This window comes from Otolemur garnettii, unplaced genomic scaffold, assembly GCF_000181295.1.
Source record: "Otolemur garnettii isolate 467f Iridium unplaced genomic scaffold, OtoGar3 scaffold00088, whole genome shotgun sequence".
Taxonomy (NCBI): domain Eukaryota; kingdom Metazoa; phylum Chordata; class Mammalia; order Primates; family Galagidae; genus Otolemur; species Otolemur garnettii.
The window spans coordinates 4,712,466-4,740,065 of NW_003852483.1; the positions used below are offsets into that span (position 1 = coordinate 4,712,466).

Below are 27,600 nucleotides of genomic sequence, written 5' to 3' on the forward strand. Positions count from 1 at the left end.
TGGGCAACTGATTTCATTAACATTCATGAGATTTGATTGCCCAAGAAAATTTAAACAATGTGGGAAAACACTGCATTTAGTGTTTGCTATTAGAGTGAGTCAGACTGACAATGACTAAAATATTTTTGATGTACTCGATCTTAGTTCAGAAATACAGGAGTTGGAGAAACTTTATTTATTCTAAATTAGTCTTGTTTCCCCTGAAATTCCATCTTTCAAATTAAGTAGTAGCTACTTCAGTTTGAAATTGGTCTAAATTACTATTTTCTTTACTGGGAATAACTACTATCCTACCTGCGACATGGCCTCTTGTAAAATCACATATTAATGTAAATAAAAGTCATGGCTTCAAATTGCTGATTGACAGCTTGGTGTACAAAGACTAGTTGAGGCAGACACCCTTTCTTATCCGAAGCCAGTTAGGGTGATGCATAGGGTCAAATTCAGTTTAAAAATCTTAATTCTCATGGTAAAAAAAGCAGCAAAAGGTAGAGCCCTGAGGCAAGTGGGTCTATGGGGTGGCAGATCTGGGAGTATGGGTCCAGGTCCAGGCTGCTTAGGCTAATACTCCATCAGCACGAGCAGTATCCTAGCCCTGACTTCTTCCAGCTCTGAGTTGCCTCTGCAGAGTGGTGAGAGCAAGGCTGGCATAGAGCCCTGACCCCTGCAAGACTATCCCTGTGGAGTCCCTGGGAGAATAGAGGCAAATCTTGCTTCTTAGCAACTTCCCACACTGCCCGCCTCTGATCCCACTTCCTTTGTAAAGATGCTGTTTAGCTCAGCAGCAACCCAAGGGAGTGGGAATAAGGCTTGGTGTGTTGAAAACTGCTCCTGCCTCCTGTGACAGCCAAGGCTGGCAATGTTGTCTGGAAGCCTGACAAAGAGCAAGTCTACTTACTATGAGTAAAAAATCCCAACCATTTTCAGTCACTCCATTAAAGTAAAACAAAATCACTCTGAAGAAAGACACTTTGAAATCCTTGGTCACGTTTATAAAATGAAAAGAAAAAACAGATAATTTCAAACAAAGTTTTAAAAAAATCCTTAAAAAATATTGTATCAACAGCCTTCTTAGTAACAAATATAAAACAGTTTAAGACACTTGGTGACTTTTTTAGGTCATGTGTTGGGGTGATGGATACACAGTGAGGTTTTACTACTGAAATTACCTATTTAGTAAAAATTCCAGGAAGAGTTCTGTCAAAAAAATGGTTGTTTTGGAAAGATGAGTTACAACTTTCTCCAAAATATCAAAAAGAATAAGCATGTAAACACCACATACCTAAAATGTTAATACAATGATACAAGTTCAGTTAAATAAATAAAAAAAAGTGGCACCAATTTTATGGCAATTTTCCAAAACAAAAATGAAGCTCAAGGATATTTTAAAATAAATAATTCCTCTAGACAGGAATGATCATTCTCAGCACAAACTGATAGGATTTAAAATAAAGTGCTATGAGAAAAAGTAGCTCCACAAACTTCAACTTATTCACATATGAACTGGAAATTTAGGTCTGCAATTATTCATTGCAAGGAGAGTCAGCTTCACTAGAGGCCAAGCTTGGGACTATCTTTTGTCATTTTTCTTTTTTCCTCCAGCATGTGCTTAAATATTTTCTTCAGGGTGTTGTAAACTATTGGCCCATTTTCAGAATCAAAATTAACCTGGTGACAAAGAAATTTATGTTTAGGACACTATCACAAGAATTTTAACCAGTTTCTATTTGTGGAGGAAGGAAGGAGGTAGAGAAAAAAATAAGTCTCAGAAACCTAAATATATATAATTTTAAAAATACATAATAAATTGCACACATTTTAACACAATAACTACCATATGAGTTGTATTTAACTTATGCTTGTTTTGAACTCGAGGCCTCATGAACTATCTATAACCCATGCTCTTGACCTTCTCAACTAATAAAACACTGTGGCCCCAAGAAAAAATTTTTTTTCTAGTATGCCAGTCAGTGTGTTAACTGAAAGACTATACTACATATTAGAAGTGCCAATCATGTCAATATTGAACTTACAAATGAAAACTCAAAAATTAAATCTATTGCCTGGATATTTAGTATAATCACATATACCTGGTCATGAAGCAAGTTAATAGTGAGTGTGTGAAGTAAGTTTTTAATTTAGAGACTAATTGTTGATGGTATAAGGAGAAAGTCTTCCTTTGTAAAACAAAGCACATGAGCTGTTAAGTATCCTGCTAAGAGCCCTAGAGCCATTTTAGGGCAGCCAGAGCAACCTGAACAGCAAGCCTGGCTGTCTATCTGCTAGCTATGTATCCTCATTTCATACACCTGGCTACCCTGGGCCTCAATTTCCTCCTCTGCAAAACAGAGCACAATATTCTCTTCCTTAGGATTTTGTGAGTATCTATGAGGGTCTAACATAAGTTTGGCACATATAAAATCCTCAGTAAAAGGTAGTTTCCTTTCCCCTTGATGGGAGGGTACCATGTACCATATTTGGATTCTTAGCCCAAGTTTACTATACTCTGGGTTAGGAGTAACAATGGACACAGAACCAGAATAAGTACCTCTATCCCCTCCCTGTCCCAACCTCAGAATAGTAACGTGTGACTCACTGAAAAAGAATCAGGATCACGCAATCACTGCTTCTCCTCTCCTGGAATTTCTCCTTCTCTGATAAATTCTGACAAAGGGAAGATTGTTCCCATTGTAAACTATAAAAGATTTGAGATTTTCTCTATTTAGCCTGCTGGTGTCATAAGTGTTCCTTGGGTTAGAGACAGGTTAGAGACAGTTTTATCCCTCATGGCTCCATGTGCTTCATATTCACATGGGTTCCTCTTGTCTCTCAAGTACTATGGAGGCAATGTGGAGGGGCCCAGCTGGAGGATGCACAAGCAGGGGGTTTGCCTCATAGCTGAGGAGCCCCAAGTTTAGGGAATCCCAATATGTTATAAGGGAAGCAAACCTTCCAACCTTTGCTCTAAAGGGAAATATCTTGATTACCTAGGAAGGCAGAACCATGTACCTTCTGCTGTACAGGCAGAGCTACACAGACATCTGTGAAGAGCAGGTTGCCATAGAGAGCTGTCAGCACATCTTATCAGACTGTGAAGAGATATCAGACCCAAGGAGAACTGCCTCCTAACATTTTTATAGACAGATTTTATACAACTGCTTATCTAATTTTTCATTAGTATCTCCTTAGAAGGCTAACAACAGTTGCAAAGAATTCCTATTGCTTTCAGAGAGACCAACATTAAGTATATTTTGTTCTAATTCAGATATTTAATTTTATCTTAACCACCATATTGTCTATTTGCAAAAATTCCTTATTAACATTAATAATGGCCTCAAGTATTTACCTCCTTAAACATCAAACCACAACCCTTTTCACATGGAAGGTACCCTCTCAGTCTATGAAAATGTAAATATAGATGTAAATGATTATGTGACCTGGATTTGAGACTGCTGACTCTGGAAACTGTGGCGACCAGACTGAAAAGATGTCAGTTGGTTAGTGCCATAAAATCCAGACAAGGAACAGGGAAACCTGCAGGAAGGACATCACTTTGGAAAGAGTGAAGGGTAAGGAGATTGGAAAAATCTTAAAAAGGAAGAATCTTTACAACTTGGGAATGAGTACAAATAATAACTGCCATTATCATTAATGTTACCATAGATACTGTCATTCAAAAGTTGGGTTCTTTGTTTAATGACATTTTCACATCATATAGGAGAGATACCAAATAGATTAACTGACAGGGTTAGGGAAATCTTTGCTCTTGGCATGAACCTGGCTTTTTTAATTTTAGCCAGGAAAAATTGCTGTAAGCCAAAAGGATGTGCTTTTAGGAATGAAAGTTTTTTTACTCTTTCCTTAGGATTTGCCAACCAAGACACTCTACCAAATTGGCAATGTTGAATGTTTAATTCTCAGTAGATTGTTTCTTGTTCAAACCTAAGGTAAAATTTGCTCAACAAGCAAATATTCTCTGACTCCTACAAGGCACATGATTTAAAAATACGTACTCAAAACCCAATTGTTTCTCTTCTGCTTTATAAAAGCTCTTTGTTTCAATGTTCTCCTTTTAAAAACCCACAGTTCAGCTCTTCCTAATATCACTGGTTGGGAAAAAAAATTGCAGTTGGGGAGGGAAATTCTGCAACATCTTATAAGAAATGTCAATATTCTTTTGAAGGAGAAACACAGCTGAAAGTTTTATTTTAAAGGAGTATGGTGACCTCTCGATTCTAATTTATAAAGATGATGCTGATTTGTTGTGTAGAAGGGGGAAGGGGAGATTGTGACGCACCTTAGTGAAAGCTTTAATGGCATGAGCAAGAAAGGCTTCCTCCACATCCATGGGAACTGTCTGCAGGCTCACTATGCAATGTAACACGCAGAGAATAGTCTGATGTTGTCCCTGTTTTTGCAGAAATCAAAATTAAAACAGTTGTTTGAAAGATAACTCAAAAAATCTATTCAAAACAATTGTAGAATTGAGAATTAGTTTGTGACCAAATACTCATAATCTGAAATAATAAAATTTCTTCCAAGAGCTCTACCAAGTGTTTCTTGTTAGGTGTTAATATAATATGAAAAGTTTTCAGGAGATAATATCAAAGCTGGTTAGTTAGTGCACAATGTACAACTGAATCTGAAGATCAGTACAATTTTAAACCAGATGTTTCTCTTATAGTAAATAGGATTAATTTTTCCATTCGTGATTTCTGGATATAATCATTTTGATTCAGCTAGTAAAAATGTTCGCATGTCATGGTGATATGTGGACGGATCAGTCAGGCACTGCAACCCAGCCCACTGCAGATCTGCAGATGCTATGGAGGGAGGTGGTTGGATGAAAAAAGTGATAGCCCCAGCCTCTCCAGAAATAATGGAAGGAAGCTGCCTCTGAAAAGGGGGCAAAGATCCCTTAAGATTATGTCCACTGACTTGCCTCCTGGGGGCTGTCCATTTTAGCAAAGGAGAAATTCTATCACTTCGAGCAATACAAGAAGTAATGCACAGAGATACACTAATTTTACTTGTGGAAATCTAAGCTAAGAACATTATCTGAAATAGAGAAAAACCTGCAAGCACAAATTCTTATTACAATAATGCCTATAAAGTTAAGAATCTGAAACAATGTAAATGCCCTATACTTGAGGGTTGAGGTAAATTATTACATGACAGACTCAAATGATAGAAAAGTGCACGAGCTTCGTGCCAGAACAGACCAAGCATGAATCCCACTCTCACATGTGTTGCCAAACTTGGGCAAGCTGCCTCACCTTTCTTTATCTGTGAAATGGGCCTCTCTACCTCTAAGGGCTATGGAGATAAGTCATAGTGGAAATCACTTCCTGAAGGGAATGGTCCACAGCTACCTGACAAAGGTTAATTTTCTCCCTACCATCCTCTTCTGTTTCATCTCTGATTTAATTGCTGAGAAAAATGTCCTGAGGACCCCAGATATAATAATCTTTTCTCAAAAGATGTGCAATGCACAACTATGGTGTGTGTTTATGTGTATGCATGTGTCTATATGTGGATATGTTATGCTTCTGTGTATACATGTGTAAGCATGTGTTTATGTGTAGTAATAGAAAATGTTGAATGAACATATGGAAATAATGAAGAGATGCTTATGTTGTAGTATGAGCAGTATAATTATTAGATATTAATAAGGCTCAAGGCTGATTATTAGATATTAATAACATGCTTCCTAAAATAAGAACAAGCCTATTTTTAAGTGAAAATTTAGTATCTTTATATGGCTAAAAATACTAAATTTTATAAAAAGATTCATACAATTTCCAACCTAGATCCATTGTTTCTTAGTAGCTTTCCCTAGAGGCAACCACTATTACACCAGTTTCTTATTTTTCCATCTATATTACTCTATATTTTACATGTATACAAATTAAATACATATATGTGACATTCCTTTTAAAAAATAAAAATGAGTGCATATTCTAACCTACTTCATAATTTTTCCCATATGTATGTTCACAGTAAATAAGTAGAAACAAATGCCTGACAGTAATGAAGTGTTGAACTGTGGTGCATCCCCAGGTAAGAGCATCACATGACCATTACAGTCAATATTTATGAAAAGCACTATACCACTCACTGGAAAACCTATGTTATAATTTTAAGAAAAAATAAAATATTTTTAATGAAACAAAATTTTATGTTAAATGATTTTTACTAAGGTAATATATGCACTGAGAAGACTAAAAGATTTAAAAATGTTTACAGTGGTTCTCCAAGATTTATTTTTTATTTTTATGCTTATATATTTTTCTATTCTTTATTTTTATATTTTCTAGATGTTTCCACTGAGTATTAATTTCCTCTCATATTTTGAAAAAACTATTAAATTAGATAAGTATGGGATTCAGTATGAATTCACTTTTTAATAATGGATTTCTTTCATTTTTAGTGTGTGAAACTTATACTGAGGGCCTTAGTTAAAGTCCTTAACTGGTCCAACAGCAACTTTACCTTCTCTAACAAAAACAGGGCTTCTGCAGGATCTGCCTGTCTGTCAACCAACATGTCCATATCTTCTTTGGTGATTACAGGTTCCTTTAGTTGCTCGACCCAAGACCACATCAAACTGCACAGGATAAAAGGGTCCCTCTCGCCACATATTCTTTCCCAAGCTCCGTCTCGGGAATTTAGTTCTTTCTGAAAAGGAAGAGAAAGATAGATAGAGACAGGCAAGAGGGAGGGGCTCATCAACCAACAATGATGATCCTTGGGATGCCCCTGAGAGTGAAAACTCAGGCTCTAGGGTATGGATCCGGGACTCCTTGCAGTGAGACACTGGGCTAAGACATGAAACTTTTTTAAGATTCAGTTTCCCTCTGTGACACTCATCCCCATTTTCACGAGGTGTTGGGCTAAGTGGCTGAGATAAAGTCTGTTAAAGTACTGTGAAGGGGCTTAGTTAATCCAAATTCTCCTTCATTCAGAAACAACAGAAACAGTTCAGGAAGAGTGAGTCTTCCTTTTCAGGACTGGTAAACAAGACAGAAGTATTTACTGCAATAAAATAGAATGGTATATAAAAAGTATAAATAAGGGAACATTTGTAAATCAACCTAGGATTTCGGGAAAAGCTTATGAGTGAAACTTTAAAGTATACAAAGATGGTAAAGTTTAAAGTTGGTAAATGGGGTGTAAGTATTTTTTTCAAATTTCTTTTTAGAATCCAGAGTAGAACTTAAAAAATAACAAGCCATGCATCCTGAAATTTGATAGGGTGAAAATAACCTAACCTTTAGCATAAGAAGTCATGCTAAATACTCCAAATACAGGGCGATTTTGAAACTTCACCTCACAGAGAGAAATAGAGAAATGACATAATAACTTTAATTGATTTTTGACAGGGTTCACATTTATGTTTTAGTGAATCAAATATATTTTTGCAATAGCAATAAGTATAATTGCTACTATTTATTCATTTATCCCTCCAATACTTATAGCACACATACAGGGGGACAGAAACTATCACAAACAACCTATCTGACTCTCAAGGCACCCAGCAGGGAGCCCCTCACAAACAAATGTACTGGGCCCCAGGAAAGATGATTACTTGCCTAGGAGCCCAAAGCTAGAAAATAGCACAGGAGGTATCCATACCCAGTTCTGCCTTACTCCAGGGTCTGTGCTGTTTCTGCCATACCACAAGGATTCTCTGGTTCTAGGCTTCTCTTTATTATCTTATAAATAAGCTAACACCTAGCTGTTCATGTTCCTTCCCATCCCATAGATCATGTATGCAACAGATCAGTTTTTTTTATTTGATTTTACGCAGCTAATGAGAAGACAAGCTGAGCAGAACTGATACTATTCAGAAACCCTCTTCAGGGTTTCCAGTGAAGTCAGGAAAGACATGCTGGGATAACACACAGTATTAAACCTCTGAACTATACCCTGGTTCTGTCACATACAAGGGGCCTTGAGCAAGTCACCTTACCTCCATGAACCTTAGTTTCCTCCTCTGTGATACTGAATTCATAAGATTGACAAAGAAAACATAAACAGTATCATCTGGCCCCCAGAACTGGTGTGAAAATCATAATAAGGTAGGTTAAAAGGCATAGAATAGGCACAGGCAGCATTATACTATTCAAATAGTGTTCATTTTACTTTTTCTGGAATTCATTGGTTTTTTAAAATTACTATTACTAAAAGGCCTAGGATAAAATCTAGAAAGGAAATAAAAAGGCAAACTATCCCTATTAAAGATTCACCCCTAAAAATGCTTTTGGTTTTGCAATATATTGAAACAGTCTGCCCCAAACCAAATCCAGATCTCATCATCAGCACAGGCAGAGCTCTCGTGGTTACTTAGTTGAGGGCACTCGTGGTTGACCCAGGAGTAAGGATGTAAGATGTTCTACCAGATACGGAAGATCTTTTGCTTGCTAACTTTTTTTTTTTTTTTTGAGACATAGCCTCAAGCTGTCCCCCTGGGTAGAGTGCTGTAGCATCACAGCTCACAGCAACCTCCAACTCCTGGGCTCAAGCGAGTCTCCTGCCTCTGCCTCCCAAGTAGCTGGGACTACAGGCGCCCACCACAACGCCTGGCTATTTTTTGGTTGCAGCCATCATTGTTGTTTGGCGGGCCCGGGCTTTGAACCTGCCACCTTAGGTGTATGTAGCTGGCGCCTTAGCCCTTTGAGCCACAGGTGCCGAGCCGCTTGCTAACTCTTGACAAATAGTAATGCACAGGAAATATTTGCTGACTGAATGGAAGACTTATAAGATTTCACTGAGTCCGCCCTCTTTTGGGGCTATTTGCCTGTTTCTGATAACTAGGGTTTACAAGGTCTGCCTTTTCTGGACATCAGGTGCTCATTTAGGGCAAAGAGAGTGGAGCTGACTTAAGACTATCTTCCTCCTAAAAGCATAACACAAGGTCTTAAAAGTTAAAACCTCACATTCTCATTTAAGTAAAAGCCAAGAAATGTGCCCTAAAGACCTCATCTCAGATAAAACTAACGGCATGTGAGAGTCTGTGGTTCCTCCCATATGCTTTCCTAAATACCCATAGTTGCCCTATTAGAGCAAGATCAGCAAGACTGAAGGAGAGAAGCTGAGGAGACAGCATCACTCTTCTCACTATAATATTAGTGTTGACACAACTAGTGGAAACTATTGACAGAATAGTTTCCAATAACTATTGGAAGTAACTATTCTATTTGTCTGTAGGTCAGTGGTTCTCAAATTGTGTTTCCCTGTGCCAGGCCTTGGGTTAGAGATACATCAGGTCACTTCCTAATGCTGTCTGCTGTGGGCTGGTTGCCCCACAAACAGCAAGAAAGAAGGAAGCTACCAATGTCAATGCCTTATACAGGAATCTTGCTAAGTACTTTCTTGCACATGGAAATTTAAAATGAAAGCACACCAGCACCCCATGTTGTGTCTGTAATAATCACACTCACATCACAGCTGAAAAACCTGAAGCTCAAAAGTTATATATCATGCAAATCTATCTTCACATTACTATAACAAATACATGTGAGAAAATACATATTTTTGCTCTGACATAGATGAAATATTAGTACCTGCCACATTTCTACCTTCTTTTTCACTTCCTCCTTTTCTACAAACTCATTTAAATTTGCCAGGGCTTTGGCTGCCAGTATTCTCCTTGCTTCAACACTCAATTCAGACAGCAAAGCAGAGTGTGGAGTTGCTTCAGATAGATCTTTGTTGTCCTGGGTTTCATGTCCAACTGAGAACTGTGCTTTGGGAGCAGAGACACAATCCAGAGGGCTTTGGTGAGCCCTGTTGCCCTCCTTAGCAGAGCCAGGAGCCCAATCACCACGAATTTCACACTGACAGTGGCCTACTTGCTGGTGAGAAGTGTTTAGATCCTTATGAACATTTGCAAAATTGGGTGAACGTGGTTCCCCAGGGCTGTGTAGGCCTGAAACACCTTCAGACAAAGCTCCACTCTGCTGTGCTTCCTTTGGAATGTTACTCCGATGGACAAGGGGTGACCCATTATCTTTGAGTCCTTCTAAGCCTCCAAACTTAGACTGACTCCAGAAAGAAAATGTGCTGCGAACCAAAGCTTCCTTATGTAAATCTAATTCTGGAGACTGTGGGACGTAACGATGGCTTACAGGCTTCAGCTGCCTGGAGTTGTGGTAAAGCAAGACCTGGGCAGGCACCGTCTGTGGAGTCTCCCCTTGTTCCATGAGGGACTCAGCCCTCTTTAAATCAGAGTCACTGTAGCTGAGATGCCTTTTCAGACCAGTCAAGGGATGAAGGCACTCAACGTTCCGCCGCTTCCAAAGGGGGTCAAACTCTTGCTCACTGGAAAGAATCACATCTTGATTCTCAATATCTGTCACCACTGCACTGGGGTTAAATGGGTCAGATGCATCACTGTCATGCCTTAGTAACTCTTTGTCTAGCCGCATTGTGACCATCTCAGACACAGTTTTTTCAATTTCAGCAGAGAGACGAGGTCCTTCAAACACATCCTTCATTACCACTGGTCTATTCTCAGCTAAGTCCAGCAGCAATTTGCAAACGAGGTGGATAATTTTTGGCACATGTTTCAGAAGCCGTGCCTCATAGCCATGAAGTAGGTGACGCTGGCGAATGAGATACTGAGTTAAGGTGACAGCATGTGCTTTGGGATCACAGCAAGAGAATATATTGCGGAGAGGAGTTAGAAATTGAGTAAATTCCCTTACACAGAGTAGCTGTCCTCTGGTTTGTATAGAATTGGGTCGCTTTGCCCGCACAAATATAATTGCTTGGTCAGCAGTCATTCTTGTTGCAAAAACTAAGTAACAGGCTATTAAGACACCTACAAAGTGAAGAAGAAAATATTGGTAATTTTTATCTATTTATCATTCCTGATTTAAAACTTGAATATGTGTCAAGAAACCATATAAATACAGGCACATTTTAAGGACAATTATGATAACTTTGTAACCTTGTGTACAGATTGCACTCCCTTTATTGTGAGAACTTTACCTGTCTACATGGTACCCCCTCCCCGTGACTGAGTCATCTTGGTAATCCTACACTGGCACAGTATAGGTGAATATGCAGGAGGGGAGGGAGAATGAGTGAACTGAACATCTGGCCCATCAATCCTCCTCTTTCTACCCAACTGCAACAGGGAAGAAAAAAATCCTGCTTCTATTTTCCACTCTAAACAACTCTTTTGAATTTCCAAATAATCAGCCTATCTTCTTTGTGGTTGCAACCTCCCACCCTGCTATCTTTGTCATCAATTGCTGATATATTCAGGTCTGGTGGTCTTCCTGCTCAGGCGGTTTCTTCCTTGGAGATTATTTACATTCAAAGCCTATTTTCTTCCTGACAGTTCTTTCAGACTTGTATCTATGTTATTATGTATTTTTCTCCAGACCATGATAGAACTCTATTTTTCCATAATTATGGAAAACTAAGACATATTAAGGAAGCCAGCTTCAACAATGTAAACATTATGTATCTTATTAACATCTAATTAAAATGGGTAACTAATGAAAATGTAATAATTAATAAATTAATTAAAATATAACAGTTGATTAATATTAAAGTAGAAGGAAAATCAAATAAACTTGTGCAATTCACAAGTTTGGGAATACCTGGTTACATAGGAAAATCAAAACCTCTGAAAATTGGCATGATCTCCAGTTCATAGTAGGGAACAACACGTCTTTCTCAACTAGGACATGGCAGATTTAGTGGAAGTGTAAAATATCCACAAAGCTATCATGCTAATGTCCAGAAACAGAGATTTTGGCTTGACTTTCAGAGCTAACAACCTCTAGCAGAGCTGAGTCCCATCTCTGAGAAGGCTGTCAGGTGGTAGCAGATCTACAGGTAGGTAGACAGTATACTGTGCTGAGCTGCAAGTATTTGTTCAGATCAGATAATAATGAAGATTTCAACTCTAAGATCTTTATTTTTTGCCCTAATACCAACATTCAAATAAGATTCTGCTAAGTCTTTAAATAAAATCACGGCTTCTTATATACAATTCTAGGCACAGATAGATTCTCCTTCACAAACAAAACCTTTATACTTCGAAAAGTCAAAAGTACATGAGCTTTGGAGTCAGCCATGGATTTAAATCTTGATCCTGTAACATATTAAATGTAGTAAATTACTTAGCTTCTCTCAAAGTACAGTTTCTTCAACTCACATTGTTAGTAAAAGTTTTAAAAGACAGCAAATGTAAAATGCTGAGAACATATTAGTGAAATAATGCTTGCTATTTTCATTGTTATTTTGGTGAAGGAAAATTACATTTTTAAAAGATGTGTATTAAAATGAGGTATTGATTTTTTCCCTTTAAATAAGAAAATCAGAAAAAGAGTGGTCAGTTAGTTAGTAGTTTTAGCAAGCTGCCTGATTGCTAAATATGATGAGTTTTCAGTCCTAAGTCATTCAAGTATACTCTCACCAACATATGGTTATTGTCACTACCTGTTTAAGGTATTTCAAATATTTTGTATTCACTTCTACTTCACCCCAAAGCTTTCATAGGATTCTGAAGAATATTTGTCCTTAAGAATTAGGAAATCTTATTCTTTTTATGTTTAAATATGCCTAAAAGACACTAAAACCATCTCTTAGAATTTACCTGTTCGACCAAGCCCTGCATGACAATGGACAGCTACTTTTCCTTCCTGTAAGGCAAATGTCATCACCTTCACCATATCTAGGATGGTGGTAAGAGACGCGACACCATAATCCTTCCACCCGAAATTGTAGAAATAAACTAGGCAATGAAAAAGAGAAAGGAAAAAATAAATCAACATATAGGACAAATACTTGCAAAGACATTTGAAGAAAATGAGTGAATTCACGAAAAGTATAAAGACAAAGTGTGCAGATCTCATTGGATACACAGGCCTAAAACAATGAGCTTTTAACATTTCCAGTAAGTTTATTGTTAACATTTCCCCACAAAGCATGTTCTATATTACTTAAGACAGTTCCTGCTGAAACTAAGCTGGAACGAATTATGGAAAAGTAGAGTTACAAATTAATAAAGTCAATGATCCACACTAACATTATGCAGGTATTGAGGGAAAGCACACAGTTTTGTTTTAAGCTAATGGCTGATAAATGGCTAAAGACAGTATATACAAATTTTCTACCCAGTGGAAAAAGAAAAGCTAGATATAAGCTTCTTTAAAACAAGTTTCAAGATAGCATGAGTTTATGCTTTCCAGTATGGTTTGAAAAACACATGTTGAGCAGATTCCGTCCCAAAGCTCCTGTGACTGAGATTTTGGGATTGTCACAGAGGAAGCCTGGGCATCCTTCCAGAGGCAGGCCTGGGCAGCGGTAAAAGCATGAGTACCTCCAGGTTCCAACCCTGACTGCCATTTCTAAGCCGTGTGGCCTCATGCAAGTCAGTAACTCTTTAAGCTCCTATGGCCCTGTATGTAACACAGCAATTAACAACTGTGTTACACAGCTGCTTTAAGGATTAAATGACATAATAGTGTCTGGCACATGCAGGCAGTAACTGCATGTTAACCATTAAGACTATAAGGTCTTCTCTCAGAATCCCTCTCAGAAAAAAGAAACCCTGTACTTTTATTTGGTTATTTATTGTTATTATTACTATTTTTTTAATTTCAGGTTAATTGGAGGGTACAAAGAAATAGATTACCATGTTTGTATTTGTTAGGTATAGATCCTGTTGTAGTTGTGTCCCACCCCTAAGAGGCCCCAGGAGCCTTATACCCCCACATAGTGCCCATTAAGTGGGAGCACACCAATCCCCCTCCCTCCTTCTCTTTCTTCCCCCCCCCCGCCCTTCTTGAATTGAATTAAGTTTTTCTCTTGTGTGGATGTGTATTAGATCATCTACTAGCTTCATCTAGCTTCATATATTCATATTAACATTGAGTACCTTGGATACTTTTCTGTTTGGGTGATACTTTACTAAGAAGAAAACATTATTTAAAGTCAAAGTTAGCTCATTTCCACTTTTCACAGGTCTTACTACTAGGCAGGAAATGTTTACTTTCATCACCTTTCAACCTAAGAAACAAGCAAACAAAAGTCTCTGGGGCATTGTCTTTGATAATTCATGGAGAGGAGGGTGGGGATAAACTTACTGCCAGCCTCCATGAAAGCTTCAGGAAGGTATGTGAAGCCACTTTCTTGTTCCAGAGGGTTCCCACAGCTGGCATGCTCACCAGGGCGCTGCAGGTTGATTATTGTTTTTATGCCATGGCTTAAAGGAAAAGGAGCAATTAGTCATACTGGGAGTTAGTGTTTTAAAAAATTAACACTTAATGTGTATTAAGTGTTAGCATTAATAAACATTACAAATTACTCTCAAAACCTTTGATTTCTTATTTAAAAATAAGCTTTTCACTGCCTTCTGTTAAGAAGAAATTACTTTTTCACTTGATGACAAATGCAATGAAGAAAGAAAATGAGTTTGCTCAGTACAGTTTGTGACCAATATGGCATTTACCTGAGAAACTGTTCAATGATGTGGTACTTCTCAAGAAGCTCAGAGGATGGGCGGGCCATAGCCAGGATATTATCAGTGACCCTGTAGATATGGAAAGGGAGAAATGAGATACACAGAACCTAGAATGTTTCACCTTAAAGAAATGAGATATGATTTTTATCTATGATTTCATCAACTATGTAAGAATATTCTTAGACAACTCTGGTTTCAATTTTGCATCAAGATTAGAGCTCTAGGCTCGGCGCCTATAGCTCAACCGGCTAAGGTGCCAGCCACGTACACCTAAGGTGGCGGGTTCGAATCCCCAGCCCGGACCCGCCAAACAACAATGACAGCTGCAACCAAAAAATAGCCGGGCGTTGTGGCGGGCGCCTGTGGTCCCAGCTACTTGGGAGGCGGAGGCAGGAGACTCGCTTGAGCCCAGGAGTTGGAGGTTGCTGTGAGCTGTAATGCCACGGCACTCTACCTAGTGGGACTGTCTCAAAAAAAAAAAAAAAAAAAAAAGATTAGAGCTCTAAGAAACTCTACTTTTTAAAATCTCTGCAAAAAATCCAGGACATAAATTATTTCTGGACTCAACAAAGTATTTTCAAGGACTCTCAGGACATTCTAGTGGACATAGTGGAGAAAACTCAGTGGGTGGTGATGGTAACAGTCTTGATTAATTACTCAATGATTAGTTAGTAAATGGGGGAACCAACAGGGAGGCATCTTTTAGTTACTCAATTATCTGACCCTGTTCCTTAAGATGTTAAATGTGGATAATAATGCCTGCCTCATAGTATTGGTGTGACAATTCAATACAATGTGGGTGTAAAGTCTTTAGCATAAATCCTGGCATACAGTTATAAATAAATACTGAGTTATTATAATTTAGCAACAAATATGGATTCTGGAATCAGGATGGCCTAGTTTTAAACATTAGCTTTTCTACTTTTTGGTAGCGAGTTACTTAGTCTCTCTGAAACTTAATTCCTTGATCAATAAAATAGCATTAGCAACTCACAAAAGTTTTATGAAGATAAGAGATAATAATTTGAAAGCATCTAGCACAATGCCTGGCCTTTAGCCAAATGGATGTTTACCAAACGAATAAATGTACAGAGGTCCAATAAATGGCTGTCACTCTTGTCAGGCCTCTGAACACTGGCTGCACTCTATTCTGTTTAAATTTTTCAAAAAAAAAAAAAAAAAAGAAAAAAAAGAAAAAAAATTTCTCATCAGTGGCATGGTTACAGATATACGAGGTAGTCTATTGGAAGTTGTAGGTAACATGAATCTTAGAGGAATAACAAGAGATATTAAATTAGCAGGGCAGGATTCAAAAAGCACCTCCCCCTCTGGAACAAAGCATGAAATTTAACATAATTTCCAAAGGTTTAGGACCCCTAAATTTAATGATACTTAGTATATCATGAGGGATGATGTGACAGGAAAGCAGGAGAGGTAAAAAAGATGCAAATTCTTTCGTCAACAATAAAACAAAAATATTAATGTGACATTACACTAATGAGAAATTTTCTTGTCTGTATCTCAGGAATGATCTTTGCTTCTTCAGACCACTAGCGTGACAATGCTAGATCAGAATATGATCTGTGGAGAACAATAATGACAGTGGACCTCAGATTGTATCACTACAGATATACCCAGCAAATCCAATATGAAAAAGTATACGTTGTAAGTTAGACAGACTAATAAATATCTAATTAAAGGTGGGTTCATTGCCAGAATTCTTTAAATAGCAAACTCCTTTAAGTGTGTTTCAAATGTTGATCTTATTAATTAACATAACTTTTCAGAAGTCACTACATCAAAATAGATATACTTGACTAGATAAAAAGAAGTTAGGATTCAAGAATATTATGGCACTTACGTTCCATAAAAAAGCAAGCATCTATGTTGTCTACTGAGCTATGAACTTGAAAAACTTTTATTAAGGCAGATTGAAGTGTGTTTGTGTAAACGTCTGTCTTTTCATACAGAATAAAGGAAAGCATGAAACTGAAAAACCACATAGGTATCTCATTCTCATACTTTTCTTAAACTTACAGCTGAACATTTTTATTATTTCTAGCAATTTCTGAAACTTGAGTTATCTACACATTTTTTTAAAAAATAATTTACACATATCATTTCACTTAGTTTTAAAAAATCCTATGGTTTTGGTCTTATTTCTGTTTTAAAGATGGAGAAACTGAGGTTCAAGAGGCTACGATCACACAGCTGGTCTAGGGCAAAGCCAGACCTGACTAGCAAGGTAAGGTCCTGACTTCAAAGCCTTCCACAGCCCCTTTCACATGCATGTTCCCCACTCACGGGCAGCCTCCTTCTTTTATCTCATAGAGCTATGTAAAAATGATTGGACTACTCACCAGGATGAGTAAACCCCCTTAATGGCTTGTTCCTCCTCACTCCAGCGGGTTGGGTTCTCATACTTGCATGCTCTACCACCACATGCCATGGAACATGCCATATGTCCAGGAATGACATGCCGCAAACGCTCTCCTACTTTTGTGTACTTTGGAGTCGGACGTTCTGAATTCTCTAGAACATACAAGGAAGGGAAGATTCACAATTCCACTCTCCATATGAAACAGCAACATGGAAAACAGCTTCCATTTTATCTCAGGATGGCCAATGACGAGCCAGTGCTAAATCCCCTTCAGCTTGTCAAGAAAACAAAACCATTTCCTTTTCATCTAAGTGCACTATCTCTTAATATTAAAAAAGCTTTCAGATATAATAATTTCCCCACAGGTGAGTAACAAGAGGAAGAAACTGTAAAGAGAGATCTTTTACAAGGGGATGAGTTTATTCAAAACTACATTTTCATTTAAAAAAACACACAAAGCATTCCATCATTTTATCTCCTCTTACATATCCTCTAAAATACTTACCAAATAGACAGTAAAAAAGTATAATGTAGAATTTATTGCCAACATATTAAAAAGTATAAACACAACACAGTATAGTCACATTTCTTAAATTTAGATACAGAAGAGTGGCTATCTATAAAAAGAAAGAGAGGTTTACTTTTCCTCTTGGGGAAAGTTGGGTTTCCCTCGGCCTGGCTGACTGAAGACACTGCCATCATCACCTGGAGAGAGGACGAGGATAACAGCTTCGTGGCAGAGCTGGAGCCAGAGCCACGCCGGGCCTGCTGCAGCCGCAGGACCACATCAGAGGTAGAATGCCGGCGGCCCTGGAGAAAGGAGCTGAGGAAGTACATGGCGGAGGGCCGCCGGGGTGTATCCTGTACCTGCATGGCACTCAGCTCCAGGAAGGCAAGAGCTGGAGGCAGGGAGAAGTCAGCACCAGCTTACTCAGTGAGGAAGTTACGCCGAGACTCAAGCATCATTCTGTATGATCTAAGAGCCATTCAGGATAGGCTGACTGGTTTCCATAGAGACAAACAAAGAAACTACTGATTCCCACTTAGATCTGAACAGGAAAAATCTTATATGAAGGGATTGTGTTGGGGACAAATTGTTCAAATGTAGGGATGAATAATATGCATTTTAAACAGAAAATTCCTAAATCAAGACTATTCTGTTTCTCAAACACACTTAACAGATCTGACCAAAGAATCACCACCACAACAATATTGTAATGAATTTAGGAAAACGTCTTCATGATGTAAACACATATATTAAAAGGTTTAAATTATGTTATTCCTTTCACATCTATTCTCTGGATATTTTAGGAAAAAAATTCTCTGTCTGCTCCTCTCTGGAACAGGGTAAAAAGTGAACTGTAATAAAGTGGGATATGTGGGACACCTAACAACATTATTAAAATATTTCATTTTCCTAACCAACCAGCTGTATATTTTCTTCATAGAAAATATACACTTGGGCAGAACAAATAACTATATTTTCAGAACTGATATATTATCAGAAGACATTTAATTTCATATTTTTAGTTTCATAATGTGAAAACCTGCTTCTTGGTTATGCCTCTACTGGATAGTTACAGTAGCCAGGCCTCTCAAAGACTCAAAAACACTGTTCTCTGCTTTTTGTTGCGGGGGTTGGGGGGTTGGGGAAGAAGCTTCAATGATGTCCTGGCAGTGGGATATAATGAAAATTCACCAAGTATCACATCTTTTCAAGGAACTGGATGAGGGGGAGGTTGCAACTTGAGGATAAAGGATATAAAGAAAACAGAAAGTCCAACAACCGCCAATGCGCTCATTGTCCGCCTCCTCCCTTATTAGTGTCAGGCTGCGCCTGCGCTGTCTCTGCACAAACAGTATTTCAGTTGTGCGAGCAAGGAAGCAAAACTACTGTAGTGCCACAGATAAGGCTTTTTTCTGTTTTGTTTTAACGAATATACTAACCAAGCTCCTTTGAAAATGTTACCCACACCTCCCCAACAATATGTATGCACTTTTGTCAAATACGACAGGGACACAGACTCCCAATTTGTTTCCCTAATTTTTATACCATTTGTAGTATCAAGCCTTTGTTATTTAGAATGCAGAAAGGAAAAACCTTTTTACTGGCTCAGCACCTGTAGCTCAAGCAGCTAGGGTGACACCCACATACACGGGAGCTGGCGGGTTTGAACCCAGCCCGGGCCTGCCAAACAACAATGACAACTACAACCAAAAAATAGCCGGGCATTGTGGCAGGCGCCTGTAGTCCTAGTTACTTGGGAGGCTGAGATAAGAGAACTGCTTAAGGCCAAGAGTTTGAGGTTGCTGTGAGCTGTGATGTCATAGCACTGTACCCAGGGCAACATCTTGAGACTGTCTCAAAAAATAAAATTTAAAAAAAAAAAAGAAAAACCTTTTTACTGTCACCAATCCAGGAAGCACAGCTTTCCTGTTGGAAGAATAGTCTGAGGAATATTTAGGCAAGGCCCTTAGGTCCCTCGGGGCAACATGGGAACAGCAGTGAAAGAGATTTCACTTTCATAAAGGAAACTGAACTTGATGGCAAGAGGCCCTAAATACTCAAACTAAGGAGTTGTGCATTTGCAGTCTGAGTAACTGGGAATTTGAGAAGGTTTCTGGGCAAGTCTCTGTGCTTCCAAGTGGGTGGCATATTAACACAGTTCTGGAGAGGCAAGACCATGCAGTAATCCGCAGATGGGGATGGCCAGCAGTCACATACATGGAGGTACACTGCCATGGTGCTGGAGAACTGGGAGCTGGAGGTGATGCCCTGGTTCCAGCTTCAGTGAGTGGTGAGATATTGCAGATAGTCAACACAGGAGTCCATAGCAAGCTCCAGTGTTTAAGGCAGCAACTGGGAGGTTCTAGTCATTAAGCGATGCCTGGAGAAATGGTATTTAAGGATATCTACAGAAGAAAGTCAAAAGTGACTCTGCTTTCAACTATACTGAAAATGAAAATGAATTTCATTAGATAAGGGGGAAATGTACCTCAGCCCCTACCCAACACTCTAGACTGGTTCCTTTCTTGTCTCTGCCCACATATATATGGCTTTTCTGCTTATTTGTAATCATAATGCAAACACATTTTTTCCCATTTGGCTTTTGTCTTCTCACAATTTTCATTTAATGGAAGCACAATGATTAGGACACATCAATATGATGCATTATATTTCACCTTATCAGGATATTTAAGTTGTTATTATTTTCATTTAAAAATAAGACAATAAATATTTTTAAGACTAGAACCTTCTCATATCCATGTTTCTCCTTCAATAAATTCCGAAGAATGATATGACTGGTGACCAAAATTAGTTTTCAAAGCTCATGTTTTTGGTGGCACCTGTCACTCTAAGGAGTAGGGCACCGGCCCCATATGCTGGAGGTGGTGGGTTCAAACCCAGCCCTGGCCAAAAACTGCAAAAAAAAAAAAAAAAGCTAATGTTTTTTAGTTGAGTCTACATGTCTTAAGAACCAAGTATGAAGAAGCTGAAAGAATGAACATTTTTTAGCAACTCACTGAATGTTTTTTTCCTGAGGTAAAAGAGAAATACAGCATTAAAATAAAAATAAAGGAGACATCATCTAAGTTTTTCAGCCAAATTCAGCATTAAAATAAAAATAAAGAAGATATCATCTCAGATAAGTTTTTCAGATTTACTCCAGAAATCTCACTATCTCCATCACCTGTAGCCTTGTAAACACACATTTCTATTCACAGCATGTCGCCAAATACAATCATGCAAACAACTTCAAAGGGACTATTTTCTAATTCTTGACTTGAATAAACAATGTTATACCAAATTGGTCTCTCTTTTTATACTCTTTTCAAAATACTTTTTAATTTGTTAATTTTGTGAGCCAATTTAGGTTACATATTCTACACTGTGGCTTCACACATCTGTAAGAAAGCATAATTCAACCACTTATAAACCAATTAAAGATTTAAATTAGGATGAATTATAAACTGCTAATGATGAATTGTTCAGTCTCTTAGAAATAACATTTGATTATTTATTTAAAATAACCTATAGAAAAAAACAGAAGGCTTGCCTTTAGAAAAAAACAGGAGCAGCAAGACTATTTTAACTTCCATTTCATGTTTTCTGTGAAATGGAAAGTTTTAGAATGAGACTAATTTTATGAAGGACCACACTTTCAACAGACACTCAAAAAGTAAAGAGTTTTCTCTGTGGAGGCCGCAGAGTGTACTCAGAACTTCACTGACTTAAACTGTGTTCACCTTTGGGTTCTCCTTCCTCCACAATTGTAACTTATTTGTCAGTCACAAGAACCAACACTACTGTTGTTTTCCCGCTTACCTGCTAACAACTGATTCCTTGTTTCCTCCCACGACAATGTGTTTTCTAAATACATAAGAAAAAATTTCAGTTTTCTCTATTTCATAAGCATATCACAGGGACCATACCTCTTACTGTCTTGCTCTTCTCCTCACTTCCAAATATGCTATCTCTGGGGAAAAAAAAGTATGCTCCAGGAAAAATTACTTAAATAATACAAAAGGTAAAATACATGACTAATCCTGTACTCCTCCAGGCTCCTGGAATCATCATTACCTACATGAGAGGCTTTTCTTGAATTGGAAGTATAATGGGTACTGTGCTTAAGAGTCTCCAAATCATAACACTTTTGTGGCCACTAGACTATTTGCTGATGGGCAATCAGACAGAATCAAATTTAGAATAATACTTACGGAAACTAATGAGATATTGGTCATGACAAATGTGAAATTAACCACACTTTTGATAAGCACAGTAAACAACAAAGAAACCCACTAAAAGTATAAAAGATTACTCACTTTTTCCTCTTTAATTTCTACAAGTGGGTAGTTAAAATACTGAAAAGCCTACGCAGATTCTGAAACACCAAGAACCGCAATTTCCTTCTATACTCAAGAAAGGGCTTCATTACTTATTTAAACAAACCTGTATAACAACAGACCAAGAATGCAGTGGGTGCCCAGTGGGAGTGGGAGGCCCAACTATCTGCATTCTTAAGTCTGTAGGAGTTGCTTCCAGGAGTTTCCTGCATAGTTGACTTTCCAGCCTCCTGTTATTCACTTTTTGTGATGGAAGGTTTACTTCTCACAAGGCAACTGACTATTCAACTGTTAGCTCAAAATGTTTTCGTTTTCTTTTTTTTCTCCTTTTCCCCTCTCTCCTCCCCTCCCTCTCATTTGTTCTCTTTCTTTGTTCTTTTCTTTCCCCTGTCCTCCCCTCCCCTTCCCTTCCTTCTTTCTTGTCTTGCTTGCTTGCCTGCCAGGTCTAATTCAGTTACCTAGGTTGGAGTACAGTGGTTCAATCATAGCTCGCAGCAACCTCAAACTCCTGAAAGGATCAAGTGATCCTCCTGCCTCAGCCTCCTGAGTAGCTGGGACTACAGGTGTGTCACAACCATGCCCACCCTCAAAATGTTTCTAATGTTGAGTCAAAATCAATTTTTCTATAAACATTGGTTCTAGTTCTTCCCTCTGAAAATTAAAAATAACCATCTTTTTGACTTGCAGATTTTTAAAGACCGACTTCTCCAAAACTTTTCCTCTTTGTACTAATCTCAGTGTTTCAAACATTCAAACATTTCAAATATGTCATTATTTTTTTACCTTTTACCATTATTCCTCTCCTTCTATGGGTGATTCTTTTCTCTTCTTCACAGTTAAACTTCTAGACAAAGGTGACTGCATTGTGTTGTCTCCACTTGTCAACTGTCTCATCCTCAGCCCACTCAACTCTGGTCTTTAGTAATGACCTGTTTCAAGGTGATCTCTCTATAGTTCTCATCTACTTTGAGAGCTCAGCAGGCAACACAGTTGAAAACTTTGGATTAATTTTTAAATATTTTTGAGAGGACTTTATTTTTTACTGGAATCACTCTCAAACTTAGAGAAAAGTTGCTAGTACAGAGAATATTTTTTCTTGAACTCTTTGAATGTTGCTGACATGCTGCCCTATTACTCCAAAAAATGTAGGGTATATTTCCCACAAAGACATTCTCTACAATTCCCCCAATCAGAAAATTACAGTTGAGACATTAGTATTTGCTCTCTATTCCTGAGACCTTGTTCACTCTTCACAGATTACTTCAAAAAAGTTGCTTACAGTAAAAGTGTCCACTTCAAAATCACATGTGGTATTTAGTTATCCTTTTCATCACTTCACACTAGAATAAGTTCTACAGTTCTCTTCCTCAACTTTGATAACCTTCATGCTTTTGAAGAATACAAGCCAGTTATTGTATAGAATGTCTCTCAATCTGGGTATATGTGTTTCCTCATGATTAGATTCAAGAAGTCCTAATATTTATTAGTGAAGAAACTAGTATCTGGTTGTTAGGTATGTATATTCATTGCTATTAGGGTGTTATTGCTCCCGGGCCCTCTCAGGTGACAGAGCTAAAGAATACACGTATTATACACAGGCATATACACTACTGTATATTTATATATGTATATATACATATTAAAAATCAAGAGTTTACCCTAATACTACTAATTCCAACCCAACACCACAAGGTTCCTTCTAATTCCTTCTCTTTCCACAAATATCCCTACAACTATGAATCAGTGAGAACCTCGGCTACTTTTACCCTTAATTTATTAACCTCTCTGACCAAATTCCCAATGTGTAAGTGATCTCCATTACTGGTGCTGCTCCTTCCTCTATGTGGATGCCTCCCTCAGACCATTTGAACCCTAACACCTCAGCCAGGTGCTGTTGTAGATGCTTTTCTCACCCTGCCTATGTCCTAACATCCCATGTAAGGTCATCCTGACATACAGGGGCCCTTTTAACCTGACCTGAGTTCTGAACACCCTAGAATGTTCTAACACTCTGGGCCAGGTCACCCTCCCACACAAACATTATCCCACTTATAAGGCACCATCACTACTGGGCTGCCCTTCTATATATATTTCCTCCTCATTCTGCTTGGGCAATTACCCTCATCCCACCTCATTTGTAGATCTGAGACTCCATGCTCAGCCAAGCCAAGAAGATCAGAAGCTACTGCCTCTGCTCAGCTTGCAAAGCAGAGATATCACTCAAAAAAACAGGTTACAGTCCCTGCTCCAAGTTCCAGAGCCAAGGCTAGGAGATCCTGGCTAGGGAGAAAAATAAACTTTTAAAACAGAGAACTCTAAAGCTCTCTCCAAAGAAAGTATCTTTATGTGAAATATAGTATGGGGAATTTCAAGCCCAAGGATGTTTTCAAAAACAATAGAGACTTTGGTGTTGACCAATTAAAAGACATTTGGTAGCTGCATGAGAGCAAGAAGCTAAACTGTAGAGTAGCTGGCTTAGCAGAGAGAATCAGAGAAAGACACAACTAAGAAATATTCTGATGACGTAAGAACACACCTCAAATACTGACCTCAAAAACCACCACTGCCCAAATTTAATTGGATCAGACTGTGGGGCAACAGATGCTCCAGGGCATGGTCAAAAACAGCAGAGTTATCAGTGGGTTATTAGTGAAACCCAACAGCTGGTTGCTAACAATGAGTGAGACAGATTTACCAAGAGATTGGTGAAAAAACAGAAAGTCCTGCTAAAATCACTGTCATCTCAGTGTGACTGTGTTTGGTTGGCCAAGACCATGCCCTAAAAGGAGTCACATCAAAGGCTTCCAACTATGGAGAAAACAGACTTCACTAAGACAGTCTAGCCAGTTTTCTAAATAGATAAGCTAACAACAACAAAAAGCATCTCTAGATGCTGATTTGCCCTCATTCCACCTCATTTGTAGATCAGAGATTCCATGCTCAGGCAAGCCAAAAAGATCAAATGTTCAATTTTAAACAACAAAAGAGAGATATGAAAAGAAATAGGAAAGTTCAATCCATTCATGGGAAAAAGAACAATCAATAGAAACTACCCATGAGAGGGCCCAGATCTAACAAAGGCTTCAAAGCAGCCATTATAAACATGCTCAAAGGAACTAAAGGAAATCATGCTTAAAAAAGTAAAGGAAGCTAATATGACAAGGTGTCATCACATGGAGAACATTATTAAAAGGACAATGAAAAAGTCACTAGAGATGGCCCAACAGCAGTTTGAAGCAGTAGGATTAGAGAACTTGATGAAAGTCTGACAGAGGTTATATACACTGAAGGGCAGAAAAAATTAAAAAATGAAGAAAAATAAACAGAGCCTCAGAGAAATGTGGGATACCAGTAAGTGTACCAACATATGTGTCATGAATGTACCACAAGGAGAGTGGAAAAAGGAATAGAAAAAATATTAGAAGATACTAGGAGAAATAAGAGCTTAAAACCTCCCAAATGTAATGAAAAACATCAATCTACATTCAAGAAGTTCAATAGGATATACACAAAGAGATCACTACCAAAACAAATCACAGTAAAAATACTTGAAGAGAAAAATGACTCCTCATGTACAAGGGAACTTAAATAATACTAACAGCTCATTTCTCATCAGCAATGAAGAACAAGAAGTAGAGAGATGACATATTCAAGGTGCTAAAAATAAAACACTTCCAATCAGTCAACCAAGAATCATATATCCATAAAGATTATCTTTCAAAAATGAAAGGGAAATAAAGGCATTCCCAAACAAACAAACAAACAAACAAAAAAAACCCCGAATTTATTGCTAGTAGATTCACCTTGTAAGAAATACTAAAGAAAGTTCTTTAGGTTAAAAGTTACCCAAGACTAATGTGAGTCTTCATGAAAGAAAGGAAATCAGTAAATTATAGCTGACTGTACATGTAAAAGTGGTTAGATGGATATGTACATATACATAAGAACACGTAATTCCTAGCTTTATCCCCAAGAAGGCTTAGCAAGCACTCATTCCAATAGTAGCAAGCATGTCCAGATTTTGGTTTCTATATACCACTTCCCACTAAAAGGAACTACAACTCCTCAGAGAAATGGCTGATTTCAGGGCTACATCACAGAAAGAATAAGATGAGCTGTAAGATCTTGCTGTGCTAGAGGAATGCAGGAATGGTGGGGACATGTCAAAAGGACATTGCAAAGAGCTGACCAATTATAGGACAACCAAAACATCTAAATAAATGACTATAAAAGATTACATTCCATTGAATAAAACAGATATCCACACTAAATAAATAATCAAAGCCAGGGGTTATGGCTCATAGCTGTAATCTCAGCACTTTGGGAGGCCAAGGCAGGAAGACTGGCTAAGCCCAAAAGTTTGAGACCAGTTTGAGCAACACAGTGAGACTTTGTCTCTGCAAAAATATTTTTCAAAAAATTAAAAAATAATAATTGAATAAATAAGGAGAAAAGTCTTCCTTATAGTAGAATGTCAACCAATAAATGCAGAAGGGATGATGGAATTAGAAAATTTCCATTCAGTTATCTATCACATAATAATTAACTCAGGCAAGAAACAGCAATGGATGCTAAGACTGATGGGTGAAAGTTGGATATAAAAACAAAGACCATATGATTCTTTCAACTGATGTAGAAAAGGCTTTTTGTTGGCTTTTGATAAGCCCATATCTAGCATCCTTTCATGATAAAAACACTCAAGAATAAAGGCTTAACATTCTTTAAGCTTATAGAGGCTATAAACAGTAAACCCACTGCCAGTTTCATATTAAATGGAGTAAAACTCGAAGCATTTCCACTCAAATCTAGAACTAGACAAAGATACCCACCGTTTCCACTGCTGTTTAACATAGTGTTGGAAGTCCTAGCCATCGCAATCAGGCAAGAGAAGGAGATCAAAGGAATCCAAATGAGGGCAGAAGAGGTCAAATTCTCCCTTTTCTCAGATGACATGGTCTTATACCTGAAAAACCCCAGGGACTCAACTACAAAGCTCTTAGAAGTGAACAAGGAATATAGCAGTGTTTCAGGATACAAAATCAATACCCACAAATCAGTAGCCTTTATATACAACAACAATCATGAAGCTGAGACTAAAATCAAAGATGCTATTCCTTTTACAATAACACCAAAGAAGATGAAATATCTGGGAATATATCTAACAAAAGACATGAAAGATCTCTATAAAGAGAATTATGAAACTTTTGAGAAAGGTAATAGCAGAAGATGTCAACAAATGGAAGAACATACTATACTCATGGCTGGGAAGAATCAACATTGTTAAAAGGTCCATACTACCCAAAGCAATCTATAGATTTAATGCAATCCCCATCAAAGCACCAACGTCATACTTTAAAGAACTTAAAATAGTACTTTGAGTCATATGAAACCAGAAAAAATCCCAAATAGCAAATATAGTTCTTAGAAATAAAAACAAATCTGAAGGCATCACGTTGCCACATTTCAGGTTATAATACAAGGTTATAGTGATCAAAACAGCATGGTACTGGCACAGAAATAGAGACATAGATCTATGGAATAGGACAGAGAATCTAGAGATGAACCCAGTCACATATTGTCATTTAATCTTTGATAAGCCTTACAAAAACATGCAATGGGGAAAAGAATCCTTATTTAACAAATGGTGCTAAGAGAACTGGGTATCCACATGTAGAAGACTGAAACTAGACCTGCACCTCTCACCATTGACAAAAATTGATTCTCGCTGGATAAAAGATTTAAATTTAAGACATGAAACAATAAAAATTCTAGAAGAGAGTGTAGGGAAAACACTTGAACATATCGTCTTAGGAAAAAACTTTATGAGGAGTAGCCCCCTAGCAATTGCAGCAACACCAAAAATAAATAACTGGGATTTGATCAAGCTAAA

The 27,600-nt window shown here is 37.9% G+C and overlaps 1 protein-coding gene across 1 annotated transcript; it reads right to left on the bottom strand.

Moving 5' to 3' along the window:
• Positions 1–1,508: 1,508 nt before the first annotated feature.
• Positions 1,509–17,795, bottom strand: PTPDC1 (protein tyrosine phosphatase domain containing 1). Its single transcript, XM_012808355.2, has 9 exons — positions 17,507–17,795; positions 16,846–17,017; positions 14,474–14,554; positions 14,109–14,227; positions 12,617–12,754; positions 9,567–10,825; positions 6,493–6,678; positions 4,298–4,408; positions 1,509–1,668 (listed from the first exon to the last, which is right to left on the bottom strand). Exons 1-9 carry the CDS (start codon positions 17,736–17,738, stop codon positions 1,552–1,554), a joined length of 2,415 nt encoding a protein of 804 aa, XP_012663809.1. The 5' UTR covers positions 17,739–17,795; the 3' UTR covers positions 1,509–1,551.
• Positions 17,796–27,600: the final 9,805 nt, after the last annotated feature.